This window comes from Ylistrum balloti, unplaced genomic scaffold (assembly GCF_031769215.1).
Source record: "Ylistrum balloti isolate Yb309-2 unplaced genomic scaffold, AGI_CSIRO_Ybal_v1 Utg369660, whole genome shotgun sequence".
NCBI classification, from domain to species: domain Eukaryota; kingdom Metazoa; phylum Mollusca; class Bivalvia; order Pectinida; family Pectinidae; genus Ylistrum; species Ylistrum balloti.
Window position 1 is genome coordinate 661,343 of NW_026781911.1, and position 27,104 is coordinate 688,446.

Genomic DNA, 27,104 nt, shown 5'->3' on the forward strand with positions numbered 1-27,104 from the left:
AAAATAGGTAGCTGCCAATGGCAAGATTCTTTTGATTGTAAGCTGAATTATCATATACAAACAGGTTTTTAACGTGTTAACACTTGAAATTATTCAGTCAATGCCATGATATTAAAACACTTTGTTAATATCTTCTTTATATCTTGAATACCATTAACCATACACTACAAAAGGAGATATCTCTTGTTGAAAAAGATTAGACGGCTACCTTTCATTTGGAAAAAATTCATAGTTTGTATGGCATGGAGAACAGATTTGTTGTCAAGAGTGAGCTCAAACTCCGGGGAAATTCTAGGGATGAACTCCATTTCCTTGTTAAAGTTTTCATCTGCGACAGAGACCCTGCTCAGCAATCCACTGGACACCTGAAATATATAACACAGCAATACTTAGCTACTGCTCAAGATGTTGAAGTGTTGTAACACATATGTTGCGTGTTTAAGGACATCAGTTCCTATTATAATATGTAAAACCAGTATCTATTGAACAAGTTCGAGTGTTTGGAACTGACTTACACATTTCTCCCTAAATGTCTCATTCTACATACCAGTACAACGTAAGATAAAGACATTGTGTCACCTTATTACAGAGAGAGATTTTTAATTGTCCTTCAGATCTTTAATATGGTGTGTGATCCTGTTACTCAACTATAAGCAAATTGGATCTACAGAGTGTTGGTGATCAAATTACTATAAAGTTAATTGAAATTGATCAAATGTTGGTGGGGGGGGGGGGAATAGTGAAAGCAAATTCAAGTTTATTCTCAATCTAACATGAATAACACAAATCATTAACAAGTGCTAAAGAATACTGTTCAATACAACATTAATATCATATCCTTTTCTCATTTAACATTTTCAAAACTGTGTAAACATTTTCAAACTCTTTGTATCTGCCATGATACTAGAATGCAGCAATGTATAGATTTAAATTTGTATGGTGAAATGATTAAACACAGATACAGGAACCAGTAAAGCCATATTGATGGATCGCTTTACAAACCCTGATCGTATTGGTTATTAATAACTCTAATACATCATAACAATGCACGTTTCCATTTATAGCCAGCAATACTTCCACTTCTGTACAGAACACTTTATCGAATAAATCAAGCCTGAAAGTCTGACTGATGTGTGCCAGGAATTCATTAGCAGACCCTTGTTTATGTTAATCAAACAAACCACTTGCTAATGTCCCAATGACAATTTGAATTTTTTCGTTGTAGTTCCCACGGGGTTTATACTGAAAATCTTGAGACACAATACTGCTTTTCAAACCATTCACATTGGACATCAGTGTATTTAGGCACAAAGGTGATATAGAAAGTGTGCCACGGTTATATTGGGGAAGCTGGGCAGATTATCTCATTGTTGTGGCTTACAACTATGACAGATGTCATGCAAATTGGTAACTGTAGTTGCAGTTGGAAATCTCCTTTAACACTCCTTTACAAATTTCATGTGGAGAGCATATTCAAGAGACATATCGAGTCGAACAATGATCAGTTACATTCATTTAATTAACAATTAACAAAAAATTTTAATAAATCATAATATCTCCCTTTACTTTATCATACTTGCAAGTAAGACTGACTGTTTATTTTTTCATGTTCTTTAATGATAATGTAAAACAAAAATTTTAAATAAATCTTATATTTACTGGCAAATCATCACATTTACCTCCCTTTATTTTATCATACTTAGAAGTGATACTGATGAAGATTTACAGAACAATACTAATCAATATTCTTTCATAATAATATAAACCATTACATGTGGATTATTTGATAATCTACTGGACCTCTGTGTACTAAATGTGCATGGTCAGAATATATGGTCATCACACCAATGTTACCGTCACATTAACATATTAACTGTGGACCTCACACTGGATGTACCCAGTCAGGCTGACCTAAGGATAAATGGTCACCTAATTTACATAATGACTTTTTGTATTCTAGATAGAAACTGGCCTAGATATCTGTATATATTTACATAATGTCACATCTACTGACACACAATGCTGGTCAATTATATACTAACTTATTAGTGGACTGATGTGCTATCAACAGGATAAGTTAACTAGTTCAGCACCAGATGACCTTAATCCTCAAGGTCAGCAGAGTTCTTCAGATTTATACCTATAATAGTCACACTGACCACCAATGCAATGGTCAACCAGAGGTCATCATGCATATTAATGAGTATTTCAGAGGCAAGGTCAGAAACGGCATAAAATACACATGGCTGGAGAATAGAAATTTCCCCTTGGGTGACATGGAGCTGTGGGCAGCCTCTGTACCCATTAAACATACATTCACTCGAGTTCTTCAAGACCTATGGTGATGATATTCCACATTTTATAATCAATTAAGATGACTATTGCCAAAGAACCAATAACAGAGTTGCTGTAGGATGAGACTTGATTCACTCAGGGGTCACAATAGACAGGTTTTACGACACAACGATCACCACTGGATATCAAATCCAAATCAATGTCAGCATCAGAATCAATAACCAACTGTTGATGCAGGGCCCAATAGTTTAGGGAGACTCTTAGGTGTTGGGCAAGCTAAACCTTTTATTTGATTTCAGCTTCTGCAGTCACAAAAGTCTGCAGAAGTGAATCACACTTATACAAAATAAATGGTCAAATGCTCTCAAGTTGAGGAGAGAAACACTGTAAAATGCAAGTGAAAAAAATACAGTAAATGCTTTCGGCATTTCTTCTACTTCCATTTTTTTTATTATTGCTAAGAAAAGACATGTCATGAATAAAACTTCATAGAGTATCATTATCTAAATTGAAGTCTGCGGATTTAAGAAAGAATTTAAGTCTAGCTTCAGAATATACAGCTGATTACAATCTATGTTCAATGTGCTTACCACTGTAGCTCCCTATGGGCATGTTACTGTCAGTGTGTGTCTGGTATAGATATGTAGGTACATTTAGGTAGCAGACTGAGGTAAGAAATCCTGTTGTCTGTTACACCTGTAGATTTGAGATTTTTTTGTAAAATTTAAAGGTTATAAGTCGAGTGTGCAAGCCTATCAGAGCTAATAAATTTGCTGATATAGGTAAAATGTAGGTTGAGGTTGGAAGCCTATCAAATTCTGAAATACCTGTAGATATAGGTAGTAGGTTGAGGTTGGTAGCTTGTTTGATATAGGTAGAAGGTTGAGGTTGGAAGCTTATCAAATTCTGAAATACCTGTAGATATAGGTAGTAGGTTGAGGTTGGGAGTTTGTTTGATATAGGTAGAAGGTTGAGACTCAAGCCTATCAGTGTCTGTTTTACTTGTTGATATATGTGCCAGTAAGTACTATTACATTGGGATAGGGTGACCTATCAGTATCTCTTATGACTGAAATAATAGATAGTCTGTAGAGGTGGAGAGTCCTGTAAAAATACAGCTAACAGACAGAAATCTCTAAGACCTTTATGCATTGTAAATGGAGGGGAAGAGGCATGTGGATTACATGTTGCAGGTTGATTGAGAAGCCTGCTCAAATAGGTTGGAGGTGGACATGAAAAGGCCCAAGATATATGTGATAGATGAAAGAATGTGCTGAGACCTGTAGGTAGCAAGTTTAGGTTGAAAGGCTGATAAATAGAAGAGGTTGGCAAAGGTGAAGAGGCCTATAGATATAGGTAGTAAATGGTTAAGTCTGGAGGCTTGCAGATACATAAACAAGGTATAGAAGGGGTAACCTGTAGATATCAGTAGTAGGTTTAGGGAGAGGTCCTTTAAATATAGGTACATGTTGAAGGTTAAGGTGTGGAGGACTGTAAATACATGTATAAGGTTTAGGACGGGAGGTCTACAGATATAGGTAGTAGGTTTAAGAGGGGAGGCCTACAAATATAGGTAGTAGATTTCAGTGGATATACCTACAGATACAGATAGCTTTTGTTTATGAGACTCCAGCTCTGTCTTTGGTAGGTACATTATCACCATGTCTTTTTAGTGCTTTTCACTTACTTTATCTTATGTTTAAATATATCTTATGTCCTGCACAATCCAGGTGTGGTACAATAGTGTTGAAAGAGTGCAACAACATCCACGAACTATAGCTGTATGATATTACTGCAACCACTGATCAATATATCCATTATAGTATCTGTATACGTTACTAAACCCAAGCTGTCAAGTTATAGAACCAGGAACGGTCCAGTGTGGACTTGTGTAAACTGTCTGGTACATTGTATTTTTCTAATGCGGTATTTTTACTATACATCACATTCATCGGTTTATTCAATATTGGAAAATATCTGAATGAAACATCGTTTGTTTGTCACATGATGCTATCAAAGCAGACAAAATCAATACTCTTTGGTAGGTTTTACAAGTATTATACTTAGTTCTGTATATAACTACATACTTAGTTCTGTATATAACTACATACTTAGTTCTGTATATAACTACATACTTAGTTCTGTATATAACTACATACTTAGTTCTGTATATAACTACACACCTAGTTCTGTATATAACTACATACTTAGTTCTGTATATAACTACATACTTAGTTCTGTATATAACTACATACTTAGTTCTGTATATAACTACATACTTAGTTCTGTATATAACTACATACTTAGTTCTGTATATAACTACATACCTAGTTCTGTATATAACTACATACTTAGTTCTGTATATAACTACATACCTAGTTCTGTATATAACTACATACCTAGTTCTGTATATAACTACATACCTAGTTCTGTATATAACTACATACTTAGTTCTGTATATAACTACATACTTAGTTCTGTATATAACTACATACCTAGTTCTGTATATAACTACATACCTAGTTCTGTATATAACTACATACCTAGTTCTGTATATAACTACACACCTAGTTCTGTATATAACTACATACTTAGTTCTGTATATAACTACATACTTAGTTCTGTATATAACTACACACCTAGTTCTGTATATAACTACATACTTAGTTCTGTATATAACTACATACCTAGTTCTGTATATAACTACATACCTAGTTCTGTATATAACTACATACTTAGTTCTGTATATAACTACATACTTAGTTCTGTATATAACTACATACTTAGTTCTGTATATAACTACATACTTAGTTCTGTATATAACTACATACCTAGTTCTGTATATAACTACATACTTAGTTCTGTATATAACTACATACCTAGTTCTGTATATAACTACATACCTAGTTCTGTATATAACTACATACTTAGTTCTGTATATAACTACACACCTAGTTCTGTATATAACTACACACCTAGTTCTGTATATAACTACATACTTAGTTCTGTATATAACTACATACTTAGTTCTGTATATAACTACATACTTAGTTCTGTATATAACTACATACCTAGTTCTGTATGATTTTGTTGCAATCAGACTTCTATATATGATTCTGTTTATAGTTTTAAAGGTTTTCATTTCAGAACTTTAACTATATGATCCAGTTCTGTATGGTTTTAAAGACATGGCCAGACTGAAAAGACTACAAGTGCAGCCAGTCATGTTGAAGTAAAGTCCAGTCACTTTCCTGGCCAGACAGACAAAACCACAAGACCAGCCATGCTGAAGGACTGTCCAGCCACCTTCCTCATCACACAGATTGTTCATAGTTCACCATTCAGATGAGACTACAAGCCCAATCATGCTGAAGGACTATCCAGCCACCTTCCTCATCACACAGATTGTTCATAGTTCACCATTCAGATGAGACTACAAGCCCAATCATGCTGAAGGACTGTCCAGCCACCTTCCTCATCACACAGATTGTTCATAGTTCACCATTCAGATGAGACTACAAGCCCAATCATGCTGAAGGACTATCCAGCCACCTTCCTCATCACACAGATTGTTCATAGTTCACCATTCAGATGAGACTACAAGCCCAATCATGCTGAAGGACTGTCCAGCCACCTACCTGATTAAGTAGATGATACTACAACACCATCCTTGTGAAGGACTGTCCAGCCATATCAAAGAATTCTCCATTGACATTTTTGAGCAGATTGATAAGACTACAAACCCAGGAACTCTTTCCTTATTCTATAGATAACAATATAGAACTCGACAGAATTCTACAAATACCAATGTGTTCTATCTCTATGCAGTATGTATATATAATTGTGTCTTCCATCAAAATGATTCAAAATAAATGTAATTCTGTCAAAGAAAACAAGCTATCTGATCAACAGAAAATAGATCTTTCCATGATAGAACTCACACCCATCATGTAAGCAAATACTGCTCCTCAAACCATGAAATGACTTCAACCTAAGATGACTATCAAATAGATAACAGAAATAAAGTAATAAAGATTCACTCCTGGTAGATAAACAAAGATGACCTTGATCAATGAGGCCAGTCTCATCTCCATTAGTTCCTTATAACTTTCTTCTCGATAAAAACAATAAATGAAGACTCCTCAATGTTTGAAGGCAATGAGGTATAAAATGAAAAGATCCCACTTTGTCTCAAGCCTCTTATTGATAAGATTAAGCATTATATTCATTTCTTTGATGGTGATGAACCTCTGTAGGAACAACCACACTATCTGGGTCATTACATTAAGTCAGCTTCTGCTGAGAAACAAACACTAGCAAACATAAAACATTTCCTTTTGAATTTCAATACATGTATTTAATGAATTAAAATAAAACATGACTATGAATTGAATGACATGGTTGGTGTTGGTTAAGGAGTTTCGGATCACTGATGTGTCTTTACAAGCATAATAAGACAAACCTTCAAAGGCCCTTCTCTCTTATCAACTTGCGGAGTGATTTGAATCACCATAACATTGAGCCCTTTATGCATCTTTATTTTAATACAATCATTCAGGGAAAAGTTTTTGATGCTGCAGACAGAAACATACAACCCATACCTAGATGTAGATAGACATGCTTTATAATTCCAAAAGTGAATCAATACTTTAGTGAATGAAAAGCTCAGACATGAATGTCTGTCGATTTTCAAGTCGACTTGAGAGTGCTTTGTGATCGAGTGGTCCAGTGCACTTTCTCAATGGTTGTAACAATTTGTATTTCAAACAGCCATATTTTCACAAACAGTACACATTATCAAACGGTCTTATTCTAAATCAAGCAAGTACACTTATATCAACCCATACTTAACACTAAATACTACCAAACAGCCATATACCACACTGATGCTATAAAACCCTTCAATCCTACAACAAACCCATGTTAAACACTATCCTGTCACGCACGGTGGTAAATACTAACCAGCAAAACTGCTGTCTCAATAATACATGTGAATCTAAATCTGTAGAAGTAGTTGACTAATTTGTTGATGGTCAATTATGACAAATTCATTAAGCAATTGTCAAGGACATTTAATTTCTAAATCTGCAGTTCATGAAATATCTAAGGGCAGTTCCAAGATGCTTGAAAGCTTAAACATTTTGTGTAATTCTAAGTACATACTTTATCAAATTGGTCACATATTTATCATCACAATTTTTCTGATGTTCGATATCCAATACTTGTTCATAGGTTCCTTTAACTCCTACTACCAGTCAGGGTCATTTAAGGGTGTATTACGTTGGATGATGGAAGGAAGATGGGATTTGGAGGAAAACCACCAACCTACAACCAGTACCTGGCGACTTTCTCACATAAAACTTGTATATCTACAATGAAATGTTCAGATTTGGTGTGAAGTAAATGATATTAGAGTCTGCGGTCAATTGCTCAAAATGGGGTTAATCCATTTACAGGATCAGGTGACAATTTACAGGACTGAGGAATCAAAGTATTGTTTTAATTGTGGTTATGGTTTTTTTTTACTTGAAATGATCAAACATGAAATATCACAAATCATTTTTATTGGCAAACGAAAATAAGAATAAATAGATATATTTCTTGCACATGTATTTTGGTCGCACAAGAAATAATCCTACCTGATCCTGTAAATGTCTTATGGATTCAAACGTGTTTAGGTTCACACATGCACACCCATAACCTTACTAGGTATGGGGCTGCTATTATATATGTAACACGTTAAAAGGAAGCTAGTTAAATGTGTTTATTCTTTATAGACCGTACGCTGTAATTATATCACATTCTGTACCTAAATAACTTCATGTTTACTCACAAACAATAATAAAAAAAGGTAGGTAATTGAAATTTATAAAGCATTTTGTGTGAAGTGAATATTTGAATGTCAGTCAATATGGATTGTAGCCCTTGGATTAAACTGAAGTAGTATAAAGGGCATATTAGTAAAAAAGATTGCCTTATAAGGTAATTGCAATTAAGTTTATTCTTGATTATAACAGAAAAATATTAACGTTCATTTAATAAAATTGGTCAGAAAGCATTTTTTTTTTTTTATTTTCAATGCTTGAACAGCTAACCTGAACAAAATGGCAGCATTTTTTTTCACTTCAGAAGACACTTACCCATGATGCATTTAAGTTTTCAGAAGTATCAATACTGTACCAATTTTAAGGTTCTGAGTTCATGGTCATGTACTGTGGTGCATCACATATCTGTGCAAGTCAATCAGTTTGCTGAGGTTTCATTTTCAAAGGAAACATTTGATTGAATTTATTTTTCTTCAGACCTACAGTGGTCCAATTGAAAGCTTTTTACAACATCAAAATAGTCCATAAAAAAAAGAAAATGAAAAAAAAAAATATTTATAAAGGGATGCCAACATGGGTCAAGCATCTTTAGAGATATATGAGGACGTGTCAGCCATCTTTAACTGATAGCCAAGCTAAGATTCTAAAATGGTCTTAACATAAAAAGATATATCTAAAAGCTCCTTTCAAGTATTAAGATCTGTAATAAAATAATTGTGTGCCTTTATATAAACTGATTTTATGGTTACACTAGATTGGATAAGTCTTGTCTGGCACTGGGGCTATCATATATATATAGGAAACATATCTGATAAGGTCCTATCACAAACCACTGACCCCAGAAGTCACTGAACCATGACCGACATGATACCCCAGGAACGGGTGATCCCTGATGGACATGATACAGAATGAGGCTTCCCAGATGAGGATCGTGCATGTATTTTGAAGATAATATTGGGTCTGAATGAGTCTCTGTGAGACATTACTCATTACTAAATACAGATCCCGTAGCTTCCCGGTGTGGATATAGAGTACAGACACAACTAGGCTTTCATGGTATTGAAATGGAATAAATATACCATCATTGGCATTGATAACATCATCCTTTCAGGCTCAATAATTGATAAATGCTTAATAAAAACACAATGTACTTTATGATTATTTAGAGGTAAAGCAGGAAGATCATTTAATATCTTTAGAAAACATCAAAACCACTGCAGAACAAAAGGAAATACAAGATCTTAAAGTGTGAGATGTTATTCTCAACATCAGCAATAGTAGAGACTGGCTAGTGTCTGTGAGGCCTCAGACAGTAACAAGAATAATGAATTAATTGACTGATTGTGTCTGTTTGATCAGTTACAGGTTGTTACCCCCTGTTACCTACTATTACAGCAGTATGACATCATCAGCCTTTGTATCAAATAGTGCACCTGTAGGACTGTCTCTTATCAATATAACAGCTAATCTGTCATGATGACCAGTGTCCAGCCAACCCTACCGTCACCACTCAGACCACCTTTAATCTAGATGTCTGGACACTAGCCATAACCCTTAGGTACATCAATGCTTCATTACTGCCAGTTAAGATGTAGTCTCACTGACAATAGTACTGAATAAGTAGCCAAGAAATTCTACCATAACTTCATTTTCTCTAGAATACTGAAATCCAACATTTTTTCCCCATACAAATATGGTGGTATTTCAATCATTGAAATAATTGAAGAACATATCAACTGATTCAATGAAGATATACCTGATTCAACTTCCTAACGACTCATCGCTGAAACACTTAACATTCATGGTTTAGATGTTACCCAGCCACAGGAGTCATAGAGATGGAAAACCTGTCAGTCAATTCAAACAACTCTGGAGTCTCAAGTCTAGATACCATTTGTCCCGTTCAAAGCCCAGTTCCCAGACTTACAAAGCAATGTACATGACTGCAATATTGTATACAGAAAACTTACAGATAACTAATAAATGATTGGTCAAAATTTGATGTTAAAGCTAAAAGATGTGATCTTTATTTTAAGATGAATGTAACAGTTTTATCCAAGGATGCAAAAAAAAAAAAAAAACACATCCTGAGCAAATGTTATCACATATACATTATAAACATCATAAACACAATATACTGTTCTACAATGTGTACATTGTATATACAATACCATCAGTGTAATATGTACATTGTAAAGTATATGTCTGTGTTACTGTTGGTACAAGAAATCCGTCAACATATGAAGAGATGTATTTACATTAAATAATGAGAACAAAGTAAGAAAACAAACAAATTAGCTACTGGTAGTTTATTTAAACTATTCATTAACAAAACCTACTGTTATTTTACTGGACTGCAGTTCTACAAAAACATAATGTTTGTTGATGTCTAGACCACCATCAGACAAACTACACAGAAAGCTACCTAACATTCCCATGTGAGTGTTGACGGTCAATATAAGGACTATGAGTAAACAATGGTACCCAGTAGTGTCTGCAATAAGGCTGCCAGCAGGGTGGTTTGAGACCTTGATCAGGTGTTTGGGTTTACCATTGTCAGGTGTTTAGCCTACTATCGTGTCAGGTACACCAGCTGTTGTGTAGACATATAGGGCCATTGTACACGGAACCAATGACATACAAAGTTACATGTGTGTCATGTACATGGCAACATATCAAATCTTGATTGGTAGCAATATTTGGAATCCACAATTCCTGTAAAGCAATGTCCACATGCTTCTAATAAAGATCTCGGCTAAGTGAATCCAACTTGAGAAATTAACATTAAAATTCACAAGGATAACTCTTAAAAACATAATTTTTTGGCAAACAACACCAATCAAATTTGGACATAATTTGAAAGCACATTTCCCATGGTTCTATAATTGGCCATGCATCAGGTGCTGTGTACTGGGCGAGATTGCAGGGTGCTAGCTGTCTTGTACATTCTCTACCTTCACAGATGTACTTCGGAAACATGATTTTCATATTCACAATCTTATAAAAACTTATTACAGATCTTATATTGATCAATTACATGAATATCCACAGTCACACTAACATCTAAAAGCACAGCAGTGACATTGTCATATTTATATTGGAGGGTTTAACTGTTAGGCTTGTATCACACTAGGTTATCAGTCGAGTTATGCATACTTAATAATCCATGTATCAAATTAGCCTATATGATATTGTATGTCAGAATCTGTCTGATAAGGCTAAATGTTGTGCTACATTTCTATACACATTCTATTTATCCATTCCAGGACAGACACCCAGCTATAAGTGGTACAACTCTGACCTGTGTAGAGGTGGCACTCGTCTCCAGTTATTGTACACTTTACCAATATACACAAGGAATCTGTTAAAATCTAACAACATATGAGGCTCAGATTCTACAGATTAACAAATCCAATAAGGACATTAAAACACAAACGTTGATCTTTGATCTTTTACATTGTAAAGCAGTTTACCTACATGGCTATGATGTTTCATTAGAGATGTACTGAAAAACGTTGTCAGTGCACTCTGGCTGTATGGCTGTGTTTTAATTCTGATTTTAGATGATACACAAGCTAATGTTTTGTTTCCTTAACATAATACTTATAGTAGTTAAACAATTAGTAATATTTCCACTGACTCAATGAGTATGTTAAATACAACATCCATCCAATAATAGTTTTGTTTTTGAAAAACAAAAACATAACAGCACTACTTCTGACCAGAGACGTAGTAAAACATACAGTATGATCCAGATGAGTACACTAATAAATGTATTTCAGAGAAATTCTGATCTTTGTAAAGTATGTAATTATTATATAGCTGTAGAGAAGGGCACATTCACTAAACCTGTGATGATTTTCTGGCCCCAAGAAATAATGCCAGAGAACTTTTCCAAATTACTTTTTTATCACATCAAGTAAAAAAATCTTTCCCTGAAGTGTATACTTGAGCTGTTTAATGATGGAACCCATCAGTGTTTTCAAATGGGAGGAACTCTAAAGACATTCATATTGTACCTGTAGGTCTATTTGTGTGAACTCCTGATAGATTTCAATGTATACCACTTGAAACAGGACTAAAGTTCTGTCAAGAAAACACATAATGTTCTTTTCTAGATAGGGATACCCAAGGAGTATGTGTAATTGTCCCTCCCTGATATTACCTGACATGGTTCCTGTAGGTGGAATGTATACCTCCCAAATATAACCTAGAGATCACCTAGGGAGTATGTGTTGCCCCTCCGAGATATTACCTGACATGGTTCCCCTAGGTGGTATGTGTATCTCCCTGATATAACCCAGATATCACCTACAGAGTATGTGTAACCCTCCCTGACATTACCTGACATGGTTCCCCCAGGTGGTATGTATATCTCCCTAATATAACCTAGAGATCACCTAGGGAGTATGTGTTGCCCCTCCGAGATATTACCTGGCATGGTTCCCCTAGGTGGTATGTATACCTCCCTAATTTTACCTAGAGATCACCTAGGGAGTATGTGTCCCCTCCCCAATATTAACTTAACCTTACATACTGTTGAGAAGTAACTCCAGTACATCTTGTCATCTCATATCAGACAATTTCATGATTAATTTTCAAACTCAGAATGGTTTGTGACTGTTTAATATCCCCTATCTACCCACAGAAGATAGTATCCCTTCTCTCATTAACTTCTATAAGTATCATTCCAGTAGAGAAAATAACTTCTCTTTTATGTAAATCATCGTAAATATCATCCTCACATCTCCAACATACAGATCAGACACCATAGTTTCACAAGTACAGAAAATACGTGACATAACTATATTATATTCTATACGGTATTACTTCCATATCTCTACAGTAAGTCCTGACTGTTATTATTGGTGTCACCTTCCATATCTCTACAGTAAGTCCTGTGTCCCCTTCCATATCTCTACAGTAAGTCCTGAATGTTATTATTGGTGTACCCTTCCATATCTCTACAGTAAGTCCTGTGTCCCCTTCCATATCTCTACAGTAAGTCCTGTGTCCCCTTCCATATCTCTACAGTAAGTCCTGTGTCCCCTTCCATATCTCTACAGTAAGTCCTGACTGTTATTATTGGTGTACCCTTCCATATCTCTACAGTAAGTCCTGTGTCCCCTTCCATATCTCTACAGTAAGTCCTGTGTCCCCTTCCATATCTCTACAATAAGTCCTGACTGTTATTATTGGTGTCACCTTCCATATCTCTACAGTAAGTCCTGACTGTTATTATTGGTGTCACCTTCCATATCTATACAGTAAGTCCTGTGTCCCCTTCCATATCTCTACAGTAAGTCCTGACTGTTATTATTGGTGTACCCTTCCACTCTACAGTAAGGCCAGACTTTGTTATATATCTCTACAGTGAGGCCTGGCTTTGTCTTTATCAGCATTACTTGATCTCCGAATTCTATATCCCATTTTGATACAAGTTTTATCAATCTCTCCACTTGCCTGACCAATACTGCCATCATGTCTACTATTAACTATCCTTTCACATAAATGTCTTGTGAAATTGTCTGCAAGAGATTTCCAGGATAAAAGTAATAAATAATTCACTTTTTGTGAATATGTAAAACAGATGATTCACAATTAACACAACATTTAACTACATTAAGTCGACCAAAGTCAACTTATTACAACATTTTAATACCTATGTTAAGTGGACCTATTTTATTCAAAGTTAAAGACTACTTCTGTCAAGACCTACAAATGTGTTGAAAAATAAATCTTGCTATACTGTAAATATTTTCACCTCAAGTTGAACCCCATTTAGATTTAAGATAGGAAACTGGCCCTTTAAGTTAGTAGGCATCACTCTTAAAGGTATGACCTGCAGGAGGAATGGACAAGCATATTTATTACTGTATGTGGACACTTCCTAAAGGGTCACTGCCTTAGAACAATAAACAATTCTATTGTAGTTGTGAATCATGTAAGTGTGAGATATTGAATTAATTATTGGACCTTTTTTGTACCTGTGATCCATTTTACAGTAAAATATTGAATTAAATCCATTAATTATATTTCTATGTAACAAGGAAATGTCTATTTTGTTGACTCTGCTTCTCCTGTACATGGACAGTCAACCATTCACCAATACTGTATGTATTGTTACCTTACAATGCAGTAAAAGTGAATGATATAGGTAAGCAGGGAGAGGACTAAAAACACTTGACCACCTACAGGGGCTGTTTGATTCTGTGACAGAAAGACCAACCTGATCACTGCCTAAACTATAAGACAATAGAGCTCCTCCCATTCATTACTCACTGTTCCATATGGAGATTATTGACCCCATCTATTAGCACTGCGGCCATTTCATCACTGTCGGATCAAACCAATCAGCCTTTTAACGTTTTAGACAAAGAAGTTCATTGCCCCCAGTGTTACAGGTAGAGTCTAATGCTAATAGAACTTGGGTATATTTTAGTCATATGTAAATCTAAGTATTGAACAGCTTTTTGAAACATCTTTGATGTTTACTAACCTTTTTCAATCAATTAATGGATGGCTATTTATATATCCTATTTTAACACAAATTGTCTCCTTCTAACCTAATAAATACCCCTGTCAATCAGAGGGTGCCTTTGATGGACTCTAGTGAAGTCATTTTGAAAGCAGGTGCCCCTTCATTATAAACATGTGGTAACACTCGATTCCCTTGGTCAATCCATCCATCCCTAATTATCAGTTGATATTGACAGAAGCGTGAAACCTAAGAAGTATAATATCCATGGTATACTCACTACAGTCTACGTTTACTTATAATCACCAGAGAAAGTTGTGAGAAAGTTTGTCAGGTATCCATAATAAATAATCCAATTAAACACAAATTTGTACTGCCTGGCTTCTTGGATTGTTTTTATACCCAGCAGGAGACACATCATCAATTTCCTTCAAAGGTAATTATAGCCATGCACTTAGCTATACTGTAATATTTTCTTTGCGAAGGGAATTCAAAATTATAGCAAGTTTTTGAAGTAGTAACTGCTGCATTACACTATCTCCTGTGAATGTATATTCTTTGCAAACTTCATATAAAATATAAACCTGGACTAGGGGCAATTTTTTTAATCTGAAAATCAGCTTTAATACATAGTGAGGTGTTCCTTATGCTGTACAAGTGCATACAAAATTGTCCTTGAAAATGAGTAAAAAAGGGCTGTTACACTTTAGGCATTACAGAACTGTTCACAAGACTTGTTTATAAATTATCAGGTTCTGTCTTAGAGGCATAACGGCCATCAACACATCAAAAACCATATGGTTTCATCTTCATTTTAAACATTACAGCATTCTGTCTCAGGTTGGAGGTGTTCCTGTCAGATCTGCAGAAACACCCAAGTACAAAAGAAATATTCAAATTACTTTCAGAAAAGCATTCCTACTGCACTTTAAGAATTTTTTTTCTATTGTCTTTGTTTTGCTTCTTGATGTTTCTTGAAGTTTTAAAAGGATCATGTGATGAAAAAGTTAATAAAATTGGCATAAAATTGTCTTGACTGTAGCTGTCAAGCTCACAAATGCCCCTGCTTGTCTGTCACCACTAATGTACCTCGGTCACCTCATTACCAGCTCACTAGGTTGTACCAGTGACGACAGTAAGTGTACCAATAAAATCTCAAAAAGTGCTCTGAGATGTTAACAGGATGTCAAGTCCTTCTCCAGGTAAATAACAAGCTCTACCATATCTGTTGACTTTACATTCATAAACAAAGAACGGGAGAGGAATACAAGATCTAGAGGGAACAGCCGTGAATAGGAACACACACTTGTAATGTAATAGAAAGTCATGTGATAGGAATGAGCCATGTTATCTGTGGGTAGGGATGGGAGATCTGGAGAGGACAGGCAAGTTATCTGTGGGTAGGGATGGGAGATCTGGAGAGGACAGGCAAGTTATCTGTGGGTAGGGATGGGAGATCTGGAGAGGACAGACAAGTTATCTGTGGGTAGGGATGGGAGATCTGGAGAGGACAGACAAGATATCTGTGGGTAGGGATTGGAGATCTGGAGAGGACAGACTAGTTATCTGTGGGTAGGGATGGGAGATCTGGAGAGGACAGACTAGTTATCTGTGGGTAGGGATGGGAGATCTGGAGAGGACTGCCATGTTATCTGTGGGTAGGGATGGGAGATCTGGAGAGGACAGACAAGTTATCTGTGGGTAGGGATGGGAGATCTGGAGAGGACAGGCAAGTTATCTGTGGGTAGGGATGGGAGATCTGGAGAGGACAGACAAGTTATCTGTGGGTAGGGATGGGAGATCTGGAGAGGACAGACTAGTTATCTGTGGGTAGGGATGGGAGATCTGGACAGGACAGACAAGTTATCTGTGGGTAGGGATGGGAGATCTGGAGAGGACAGACAAGTTATCTGTGGGTAGGGATGGGAGATCTGGAGAGGACAGACAAGTTATCTGTGGGTAGGGATAGGAGATCTGGAGAGGACTGCCATGTTATCTGTGGGTAGGGATGGGAGATCTGGAAAGGATAGCTATGTGGTAAAAATGAGAGATCTGGAGATCTGTCTGGGTAGGAATTGGGAATCTGGAGACGATAGCCATGTTATCTGTGGGTAAGAATGGGAGATCTGGAGAGGACAGACAAGTTATCTGTGGGTAGGGATGGGAGATCTGGAGAGGACTGCCATGTTATCTGTGGGTAGGGATGGGAAATCTGGAGAGGACTGCCATGTCATCTGTGGGTAGGGATGGGAGATCTGGAGAGGACTGCCATTTTATCTGTGGGTAGGGATGGGAAATCTGGAGAAGATAGCCATGTGGTAAGAATGAGAGATCTGGAGACCTGTCTTGGTAGGAATTGGGAATCTGGAGACGATAGCCATGTTATCTGTGGGTAAGAATGGGAGATCTGGAGAGGACAGACAAGTTATCTGTGGGTAGGGATGGGAGATCTGGAGAGGACTGCCATGTTATCTGTGGGTAGGGATGGGAGATCTGGACAGGACTGCCATGTTATCTGTGGGTAGGGATGGGAAATCTGGAGAAGATAGCCATGTGGTAAGAATGAGAGATCTGGAGATCTGTCTTGGTAGGAATTGGGAATCTGGAGACAGTAGCCATGTTATCTGTGGGTTAGAATTTGAGATCTGGAGAGGACAGCTATCTTGCATGTGGGAAGGAACAAGAGATCTGGAGAGGACAGCTATCTTGTATGTGGGAAGGAACAGGAGATCTGGAGAGGACAGCAATCTTGTATGTGGGAAGGAACAAGAGATCTGGAGAGGACAGCTATCTTGTATGTGGGAAGGAACAGGAGATCTGGAGAGGACAGCTATCTTGTATGTGGGAAGGAACAGGAGATCTGGAGAGGACAGCTATCTTGTATGTGGGAAGGAACAAGAGATCTGGAGAGGACAGCTATCTTGTATGTGGGAAGGAACAGGAGATCTGGAGAGGACAGCTATCTTGTATGTGGGAAGGAACAGGAGATCTGGAGAGGACACGGATCAAATTGCATGTGGTTATGAACAAATCTTGAGGTAATGCAGGAACCGGTTACGATGACATTCATGTCATGTTATATGGGTGGTGCAGGGACAATTATATAGAGAGGACAGCCATGTGGTATGAGACCATGTTGTTCTGGAATAACTTCTGACATTTAACATCAATTTTTTATTGGTTCCCATGGGTCTGGTTACCTTTACTCCATCAGTTGACAGCTGACTTAATTCATCTAAGTCAAATGTAGCCATCATTTGAAAGACCTCTGCAAATCATTTTCATAGTTAATGTGATCCATATTTGAAATCTCAATGAGAAAAAAAACATATATATAATTACAAATAGTAATCTCTACAGCTTGAAGAGATTCTTGTTTACTTAAATCATCCTAGAAATAGTTGTACTTAGTACATTTTACTAGGTTTGTTCAATGGTCATTCTGCCACTATCCTTTTTCCAATAAGACTTTGGTATTGTGAGATTTGGTGTAATGTGTTATTTAATGATCTGAGGACAATCATCCTGTCCATTTAACAGACAGTCAAATCTAAAATATCAAACAAATTGTGAAATGTACTTGGTGAGTTTCTTGGGAATAAGTGTCGGGTGAGTGATCAGATACCAACTAGCACTGGAGAAAGTCAAAACCACAAGGTCACATAATCTCTTGTCACCAATGCACATAATGTACACTGATCTTCTATTGTGATCTAAGATAAAATTGAATTTTTAAACAAGAATTTAAAACAATTTTAAAAGTACATTACAGACTCACACATACTGTTTGATACAAATCTCTTCCTTTTTAAGTATATGAAATTTGATAAGTAACTGACTCAAAAATAGAGTGTAGACCTTTTTTTCTTTAAACCAATTCACAGTTACATCACATTAAATGGTAACCTTTGGCTATTTTTTTTTTTTTTTTTTGAAGAACTGTTTAAAACTGAGCAAGTTTCCTACATTAGACTGTGCCCTGCTGACACGTTTATGATAGAAACATTTGTAAAAACAGACTCTAGAAATCGTCTACATTAAATTGATATCTTTCTTTTTTTTTAATTTTAAAGATAAAAAATTTTCATGAGAATTAAAGTATCTCCTATCTTTGCACTGTCTGACTTGGAGGGAACTGTAGACATGTCTCAGTAATGTGACTTTCTATCTAATAGACTTCCGTAGTTGCAATACTAGTAACTAAATTTGATCTCTTTCTCACTTACACCCGATATTCAAGTTTAAACATATTTAATTTGATAAATTTAAAAGGTATTAGAATCAATACAAATATCTAGCCCAGTATTGTAGTCTCTAGCACAATGTTATGTAATAGTACCCTTTTGAGATTGTTTTTAACATCTAACAAAATGTCTACCTTTCCAACATGCATATCGTTGCAGGCATAAATCAATATAATGTAAACTTTAAACACACATCCCCAACAAGGAAACTTTATCTCCTGCAATTTTCTCCAAAGGAAATTAATCAAGAATAGCCTAGGAATTTTGTATGCCTTGAGTGACAAGGGTCTTTGTGGGTCTGATTGTTCCCCTGTGTCTAGAGGTCAAATCCAATGGAATCTCTGCACAGCCCAACACACAATTAAAGTCTGCTGCCTGCTGACATTCCATGGTTTATAGGGACAAATAATTTGATCTAAAAGCTGCCTATCAATGCAAAACTGGGATCATCTATCCAGATTGTTTCTCAAACCCTGATCAACTATCAACACTTCTGGACTGGAAACCAGACAATTTTAGCACATGAATGTACGATGGGTGTTTTGGACTATGATAACCATTGGTTAGACAAAACTACCAAACTAAAGTTAATCAGGTGTCCCTCTTAAATCTAACTGATCAAATAGACCTAGTCTTGACAACAACATCTGTCTCTGAAATGAATCCTGCAGGGCTGGACACATATATATTTCAGCTAACTAAGGTCCTGACTTCTAAATACTGACTAGGAAAGAAGGTGTTACTTGGAGCATGGTGCCAATTACCAACTACCACCACTACTGACTGGGGAAGAAGAATATTAAGTTCCCTCAAACATTCAGGTCTCTTCAACCCCAAAATACAAATTAAATAAGGTTATTTTAAGACCAATAATATTCCCCTTTTTTCTTCCACTGAATAAGACTGGTGATTATCTCCCTAAAAAATATACCGAGTTGTTTCCGAGGTTACCATCTTCCATCCTTGTTTATGGTTATTCTGAATAACATTCCAAAACACATGGTTTCATCTCTGACTGTACAAAGGATATCAAATAAAGAGGACCTGTACCACCATGCATAAATATTTGCAGATTAAGTGGAATTGACTAAATCAGGTATGTTTCCATAAAGAATAAGAATATTTTGAAATTACATCCCTATACTAGTAGTATTGTATAAGGTTCTTTAGCCATCAGCTGTTCCAGATTACATCTTATTGGTCCTCTACCGACTGTTTCGATTCAGTTATACAAATGAGAAAAGCCAAATTTTTCTGGGTGTTGCTATTTCCCTTCACATTAGCCAGTCAGTCATGCTGAAGGGAAAAGTGTCATATCATCATCTTACAACACCGAAACTAAGTCTTGTTATCTATATATGTAATACACCTGTATCTTTCTATCTCTGTGATCCTTGGTCACAGAAGCATGACCAGACACAGGTATTGTAGTCTATAGATGATATACCGTGCATGTCGTGACCATCCTCTATACATGTCTCCAGTTCCTTGTCATATATACATCTGACAAAGTCAAAACACACAGTGTCTACAACCTACAACATTCAAACATCACCTGTCTAGTAAAACAAAACTGATATAGTGTTGTACAATAGTACATATCACAATCTCTAACAAGGTGATATTCAAATCATCATTTTGCATTGTAATACACATGTGAAAAAAAACGATACTTTCTTAATCCTCAACTATCATGGGGGCATTTTATGGCAGGACAGTGTACCTTATAAAGCTAATGTTTTGCTACAAGGACTTACAAGTGACAGGACAGTGACAATACCTGTGTGTAAATCCGACCCCTTGAGTAACTAGATTAGTTCTATTGGGTAACCTTACTGCTGGAGATGTTTGACAAACCCTGTAGTACACGTAACCTCTAATCTCAAGTCAGTTTACCTACTACTTACTTCAATTAAACCCCTGATCTAATGTGTGTGTACCTACATCTGATAAGACCTTATTCTGAATACATAGATAAAAGATTCCCAGCATGCTACTTGGCCAGTGGGAATTTTTAGCAAGAAATTCTTAAGATTTCTCGCCTGGTCTTTTGAAAAGTACAAATTTTCTCACCGCTTTATTTGACAAAAATCAAGTGACAATTGGTATGCTATTAATACACCTCACAGAACCTCCTTGCCACAAAAGGTGTTTCTTTAATGGAGACACCCTTTAAAAGTAGCCCTAGGACCACTCAGAGATTGGCTATAGGTCCACAAGTGGACAGTGACAGCTCACAAACATTGACTAGGGTCCCTGGGGCGGCACATCATGGTCTGATTAAACCTTCTATATTCCTGATGTAGAGCCCAGAGCATGGTAAACATATCTATAATATAGCAGAATGCCTTCTGTCTAGTGTTATGCATCTAATTCTTTGAAGGTGTGAAAGAAATGAATTGAACGTTCAATAAATAGATAGAGATAACTGCTGATGGGTTGTCCAGATTTAAAAGATTGAGAGCATCGGTCAGTGTTTGATGTTGTGTCCCTATCAATGTCAATAATTTTCATGCATGACCAATCTATCTTAATGGTCAAGTTCAACTGAGGATAAAAGTGAGATAAAAGGTATAATTTGTTGACCATTAAATGTAATGTGCATATATACAACTTTTCATTTCTGATATTGGTATGGTCTGTATACATATCTACAACGCCTTTTAATGCATCCATTCTCCTAACGAAAGTCAGGGGATTTTGTATCATTTCCATATAACCCTTTTACAAAACATATTGTATAAATTCATTTCTACAATCAGCAAAACTGGCTAACTGATGACAATCCCTGTCTGTTGTGTCAGCCTCAAGCTCCACACAGTCAGTCAGTGTCTCACTATCACAGTCTAGTCTCTATAATCCCTGGACATCAGATCCACAACACTTCCACAAATCTTGAGGCTGAATTGTGTAGACAATTGAAGCCAGATTGAGACACTACAGCTATTTCCTGAGCAGGTTTAGGAATCAGGTATAAATACAGACAGTGGTTCTTGGTCTTCCATTAATGAAAAGTTCAATCACTAACATGAACAAAGTTTGCCAGAGGAAGGATGGTTCTAGTACCAACAAAGTACCTGACTGTACTGGGGCACTAACACAACTTTATTCCAAATCTATACACAAATGCACACCTCCTCATCAGTTGACCCTATCTGTCGCCATGTTGTACATATTCTAACACAATTTACTGTGATTTTGATCCTGTTTTCCCTCAAGACGTCAATCTACCAATACAAACAAGACATTTACCACAACAACTATCAGCTGGCGAGCTTCAGCATTGATATCCTTGGCTTTTGTGTATTAGAAATAAATTCTTATCAAAACAGGCAGGAGGGATACACCTTATAAAACTTATACTACATAACAGACCATGGAGTTCTAACCTCCAACACTTCCTCAGTTTATTCACTTCAAAGTGAGATTTTTCTGTATACAGACATAAATGACATCTGCTATAAAATCAAACCAGAGCCTTACTGTCGCCACCTTGTATGACAGGCCAGTGTGACTGGGGGAGATTCTCATCTCAATGTAAACAAACACAACTGCCTTAGTTTTGCTGACTCTAGTGTTCCTGCCTGTCCAGTCTACCTGACACATGTTGTCAGTGTGTACCAATGACAGTGCCTGCCTAGTGGACAGCTGGTTCACCTGATGTGATGATTCATCAGTCAAGTGAATGGTCAATACCGCTTCATCAGGCCTGACCAGCTCACCTGGAAGGAGTTCACCTCAGGGAAATCCACAGCGAAGGTGATAGTCCATCACTCCAGCCAATTCATCTGTTACTACTGGACTTTCTGTGATTCTATTGGAAGGGAATGGTAGAAACCTACCTACATAGGGCAAAGGAATGCCATCTGGTCACAAATGTAAACTGATCAGACCATTAGTATCCCCACTCTTGTCACACTGCAGTCAACTCATACATATATCATAACAAATCGGTGCACTTAGAATGGTTGTTTGGGGATGATTAGAGGACCTTACAGGTCATTGCTTCCATGAGACTAAGTGCATATATAGCCCTAATGTGGCCATTTGCGGCATAAAAACAAACGGCCAAATAAAATTTATCACTGGTACAAGAAATAGCCTTGAACACTGGCATATGTTTACTAGGACACACTCAGAACTGGAATGATTCAAGCTAAAACAAAAGCTGACAGAGGGTGCCATTTGCACACCAATCATCCCCAGAGCGATGTAAAGCCATCAGTAAAATACACAGAATGTTGCGAGTGCCCTCGGCATGTCGTTATAACCAAATGTAAACTGAAAACATCACTAGCATCATTAATGCACTGACAACAAATTTTTACCAGCACAGGATAATTTCCTGTTTTATGAGTAAAAACGTGGTCCAATCAGTAATCTGTGGATGTTTTATATGTAGGTATCACTGTACCAATATACTTTAGAGGACCATCTGTAACAGTAACCACTTTCAATGTGAAACCAAAAAACTGTCGAAAACAAAAGCCCTTCAAAAATATAGCCAAAAGTACAAATAATATATATATATGTATATACCTTTCCAGAATAACATTGTACCAAACAGCTTGTTTGGTCATTATGGTTATCGTTCTAGGCTCATGCTGCTGGTGGTCAACTCAGCTTGGGAATAAATGATTAGTTAAATGACAAATCCACTGGACTTCCTAGTGACCATAACAACAAGGCTGTTCAAACAGTAGTCAAAACATCACTCCCAAATGACCAAATCAAATACTACAGCAATATCTGATGCCCAAGTCACCTAAAACAGATCTTGTCTCCTAGTTCTGTCATTCTGGAAGCATTTCTCTACATGCTGATTTTTGGTATTTTGTTAATTTTTAAGTACAGTGTAAAACACAATCACTGGCAATGCAGTTAGCAGAACAGTAATCTTTCAAAGAAAGAACCCCTTCCCATCACTAATCTTGTTCAATAATTAACTAAATATCCCCCTATCCAGTCATGGCCAATACACAACCTGTTGAGTTCATCAGGCAATGTATGCCATGACAACTGACAAACACCAATACAATCCTGTTGCTGCTTACTGACACAATGAAAACAGAAACAGGATCCTCTGTCAGTACTGATAAAGGCACAAGAATGGGGTTTACCATTCAGCCTGTCCCTCTGGACTAGGATAGGGTTTCTAGTCATTCTCATTCTTTGTTTGGGGTCATACGGTCAATTTCTGACACAAACAGGAGTCTGGACATCAGAAGAATTGGGAAGGGAAGCTAAAAAAGGCTGACCACTGACCAATGTGATGTTTATATATCTACTTCACTAAACAGACTGACCAAAGGCAGTTACTGTGAGATACCTATTAAGAAAAAGAAATTCAACACCTTTCAGGACATCATTCTCCTATCAACCCTTTCATACCGAATTAGAAATGGGCTGTTGTGAGGTGGCTGGAGGATGTTGAAATGTTTGTATTGGGTTGTATTGTCCCAAACAAACATGCAATCTTATCTATCAGCGTGTATTGGTCATATTACACACACAATCTTATCTGAGGATGTCCAGTTCCTCCCCTCCGATCTTGCATAACCCATGTTGTTATAGATTAGGAGTAGGATTCACAGCAATATCACAGAAATCAAACATTCCTAGCACCAGGGTAATCTGAGTCAGTGATGGTCAACTGTCCAAGCTAGGGACATAGATCAGACCACTGCAGGAATGTTATCATAAATGATCTGCGAAGGTGTCAAAATCAGTAGAGATTTACACAAAGATGAGGAAATGACCCATTGAGGTATACAAGTCAATCCCTAATGTACACAGGATGTTCCCAACCTGACCTTGGACAATACCACAAAAGGTCACCGCCAGACATGATCATTACGGTCTTTGAGCAAGTATTTTAAAATAAGAAAAAGGTCAATACAGGTTTTTTTTTAATTTAATCTGTAACAAACAAACAGAGAAAACACTGCATCAGTAAAACCAACACGGACTTAATCTCTACAATAAAAGGATTTGAACTCTCAGATTTACCAGCTCAGATTTGCTATCACTTGATTGGGAGCTAATGACTTCCTTTCCTTTTATTCATTTCCGGCAGCAATGATAACACAATGAGCACATCCCTGACAGCTAGCTGCTATCACATCAACAAACCAACACTCTTTGTAAACCTTAGATAATCTAGTATGGCTGTTCCTCTATCCTCATCCAGCCACATCTGATATATCAATGACTGTGTTTATAAAGCCCCTGCTGTAACTAACCCTGACCACTTCCATTCTCCATTTTAAACACATTTTAAGTCATTATTTATCTGTATTTCACCCAGTGAACTAACTATTATAGGCTCTGAAGTAGCTGTAATAGTGTCAACCTGATGATCTAGCATTTATAAACTGCACTAATACCACAAAACCTAAAATATCTTATATACATGACGTATACAATGAAATTTGAACGATTAAATGATATAAAATTTTCCACCTCTGCAGTTCCAATAATGACAAATTTCATCTAGCTACACAGATATCATTCTTCACAAAGTGAATTTTTCAGCAGCAACATGATCCATCAGACTTGTTTAAATTGTCATATTGTGTAAAAATGCATTAAACATTTTTAATTATATTCATCAAAAGGACACCACGCAATGGATACTATTCCTGAACACTTCAACTAACTTGTGTAATTTGAATCCTCCGATGAATTAAAAATTTCTTGTCTAGAAATCACCAGAACATTTACAAATCAACAACAACTGAACTATGTATCATAAAACGTGACTTACTCTCACACAAGTGTTTTGACAAGTACCCTTTACCATCAAAAATGTATACCCAAAATTTCAGAATATTGTAATACCATACTGGGATCTCTATGCAACACTGCTATCAGGGCAAATAAAACAGAAGTTGGAACCATTTTAAAAAATGTAGAAAAGATTCTTTCAAACGACAAAATTATCTAAAATTGAATTTACATTTGAAAGGGCCTTTTTTTGTTTTGTTTTTTTTTTATTTGACATTTTACTTTTTTTACAAAATTATAGGTAAAAAATCTGGTGAGAGTGTATCCAGTAGAGGGAGGACTTCATACCTGAAGGAACGAGGCAGCATCACTCTCCTTTAGAACCTCTATACAGAAGTGCAGTAACCCTGTGGTGCGTTGCAGCAGACTTGTGCAGTGTGACACCTGGTCCTTAAGTACACGGGTCTTCAAGTCCTTTTCCTGGGCCACACTCTCAAGAAGTTCTTGTTTGCGATACTTGATGGCCTCGATCAGAGCGTCACATTGTGCCACCACTACTGCCTCAAAGTCCACTGAGTTACCCTGTTAATGTAAACATTGATTTTCTTTTATTTCAAGTAGTAAGATATTAAGAACATCAATCAGCAAGTTTTTCAATTTTAATTTTCTTACTTCAAACAATAACATATTAACAGGTAAGAAAATTAATCTACAAATGTTCAATTTACAATTATGCTTTTCTTTCTTCAGCCAATGCAGGTAAAAACAGTCAGTCATAATGGGACTATTGTAATACCACTGATAGAAAAGTACAAAGTGATGAAAGTGTAATCCTACATCAGGTTATTTTCATCCTCTCTTTGGGAACATATACATTGAACACAATAAATCAATGTTGCCTAATTAAGAACATTTAAGAATGTTTTGTCTTTTGTTAAATAAACATGACTGGTCTCAAAATATTTATAATTACAAGAACTATATATAGACAAAGATGGTACCTATAATGTTTAAGTACCGTGCCACAATAATCTATATGGTTAGAATGTTTCATTTAGCAACAGAATTCCTTTGAGAATATTCTAATGAAGTACAGGGTCTATAATAAGAGTGAGTGGGATTTAAGCATCATTACAGTGACTACTTTCATGGTTTGCCATGGAAATCAAGATAAAACAGAGGCCTCAAATTACTATAAAATTAAAGGCTTATAAGGCATCATTTCACACAGGGAGTATTAAGTACCACCTACTATAGAGGGGTGTAATCCAGAATTTATAAACCAGGCAACCATCACAACCCCAAGGACTTGCAGAACAATGAACCGTGCAATAGTCTCCTATTTCATTGTTTCTCTGAGGAAGTAATAAAATTTCAGACCTTCACTTTCTTAATCAGTCAATGAGTTACCTGTACCAACAGGTAAGTTGAAGGTTGTGACTGGTTATTTAAGTGTCAAGCACCTGTAGTCACCACATCCACGGTACTGAGGGTCAATCAGTACAGGATTTAAAAAAAATCAAGTGATCGGGACCA

At 36.5% G+C, this 27,104-nt stretch overlaps 1 protein-coding gene across 1 annotated transcript in view; it reads right to left on the bottom strand.

The window, feature by feature from the left end:
- The window catches only part of LOC132558758 (E3 ubiquitin-protein ligase TRIM9-like), a gene marked incomplete at its 5' end in the record, with an annotated part of 54,900 nt that overhangs the window by 22,134 nt on the left and 5,662 nt on the right, over positions 1 to 27,104 (bottom strand). The window contains 2 exons of the mRNA XM_060223359.1: positions 209 to 365; positions 25,917 to 26,150. Of these exons, the coding sequence (XP_060079342.1) occupies positions 209 to 365; positions 25,917 to 26,150 (391 nt within the window). The remainder of the gene's footprint in view (positions 1 to 208; positions 366 to 25,916; positions 26,151 to 27,104) is intronic.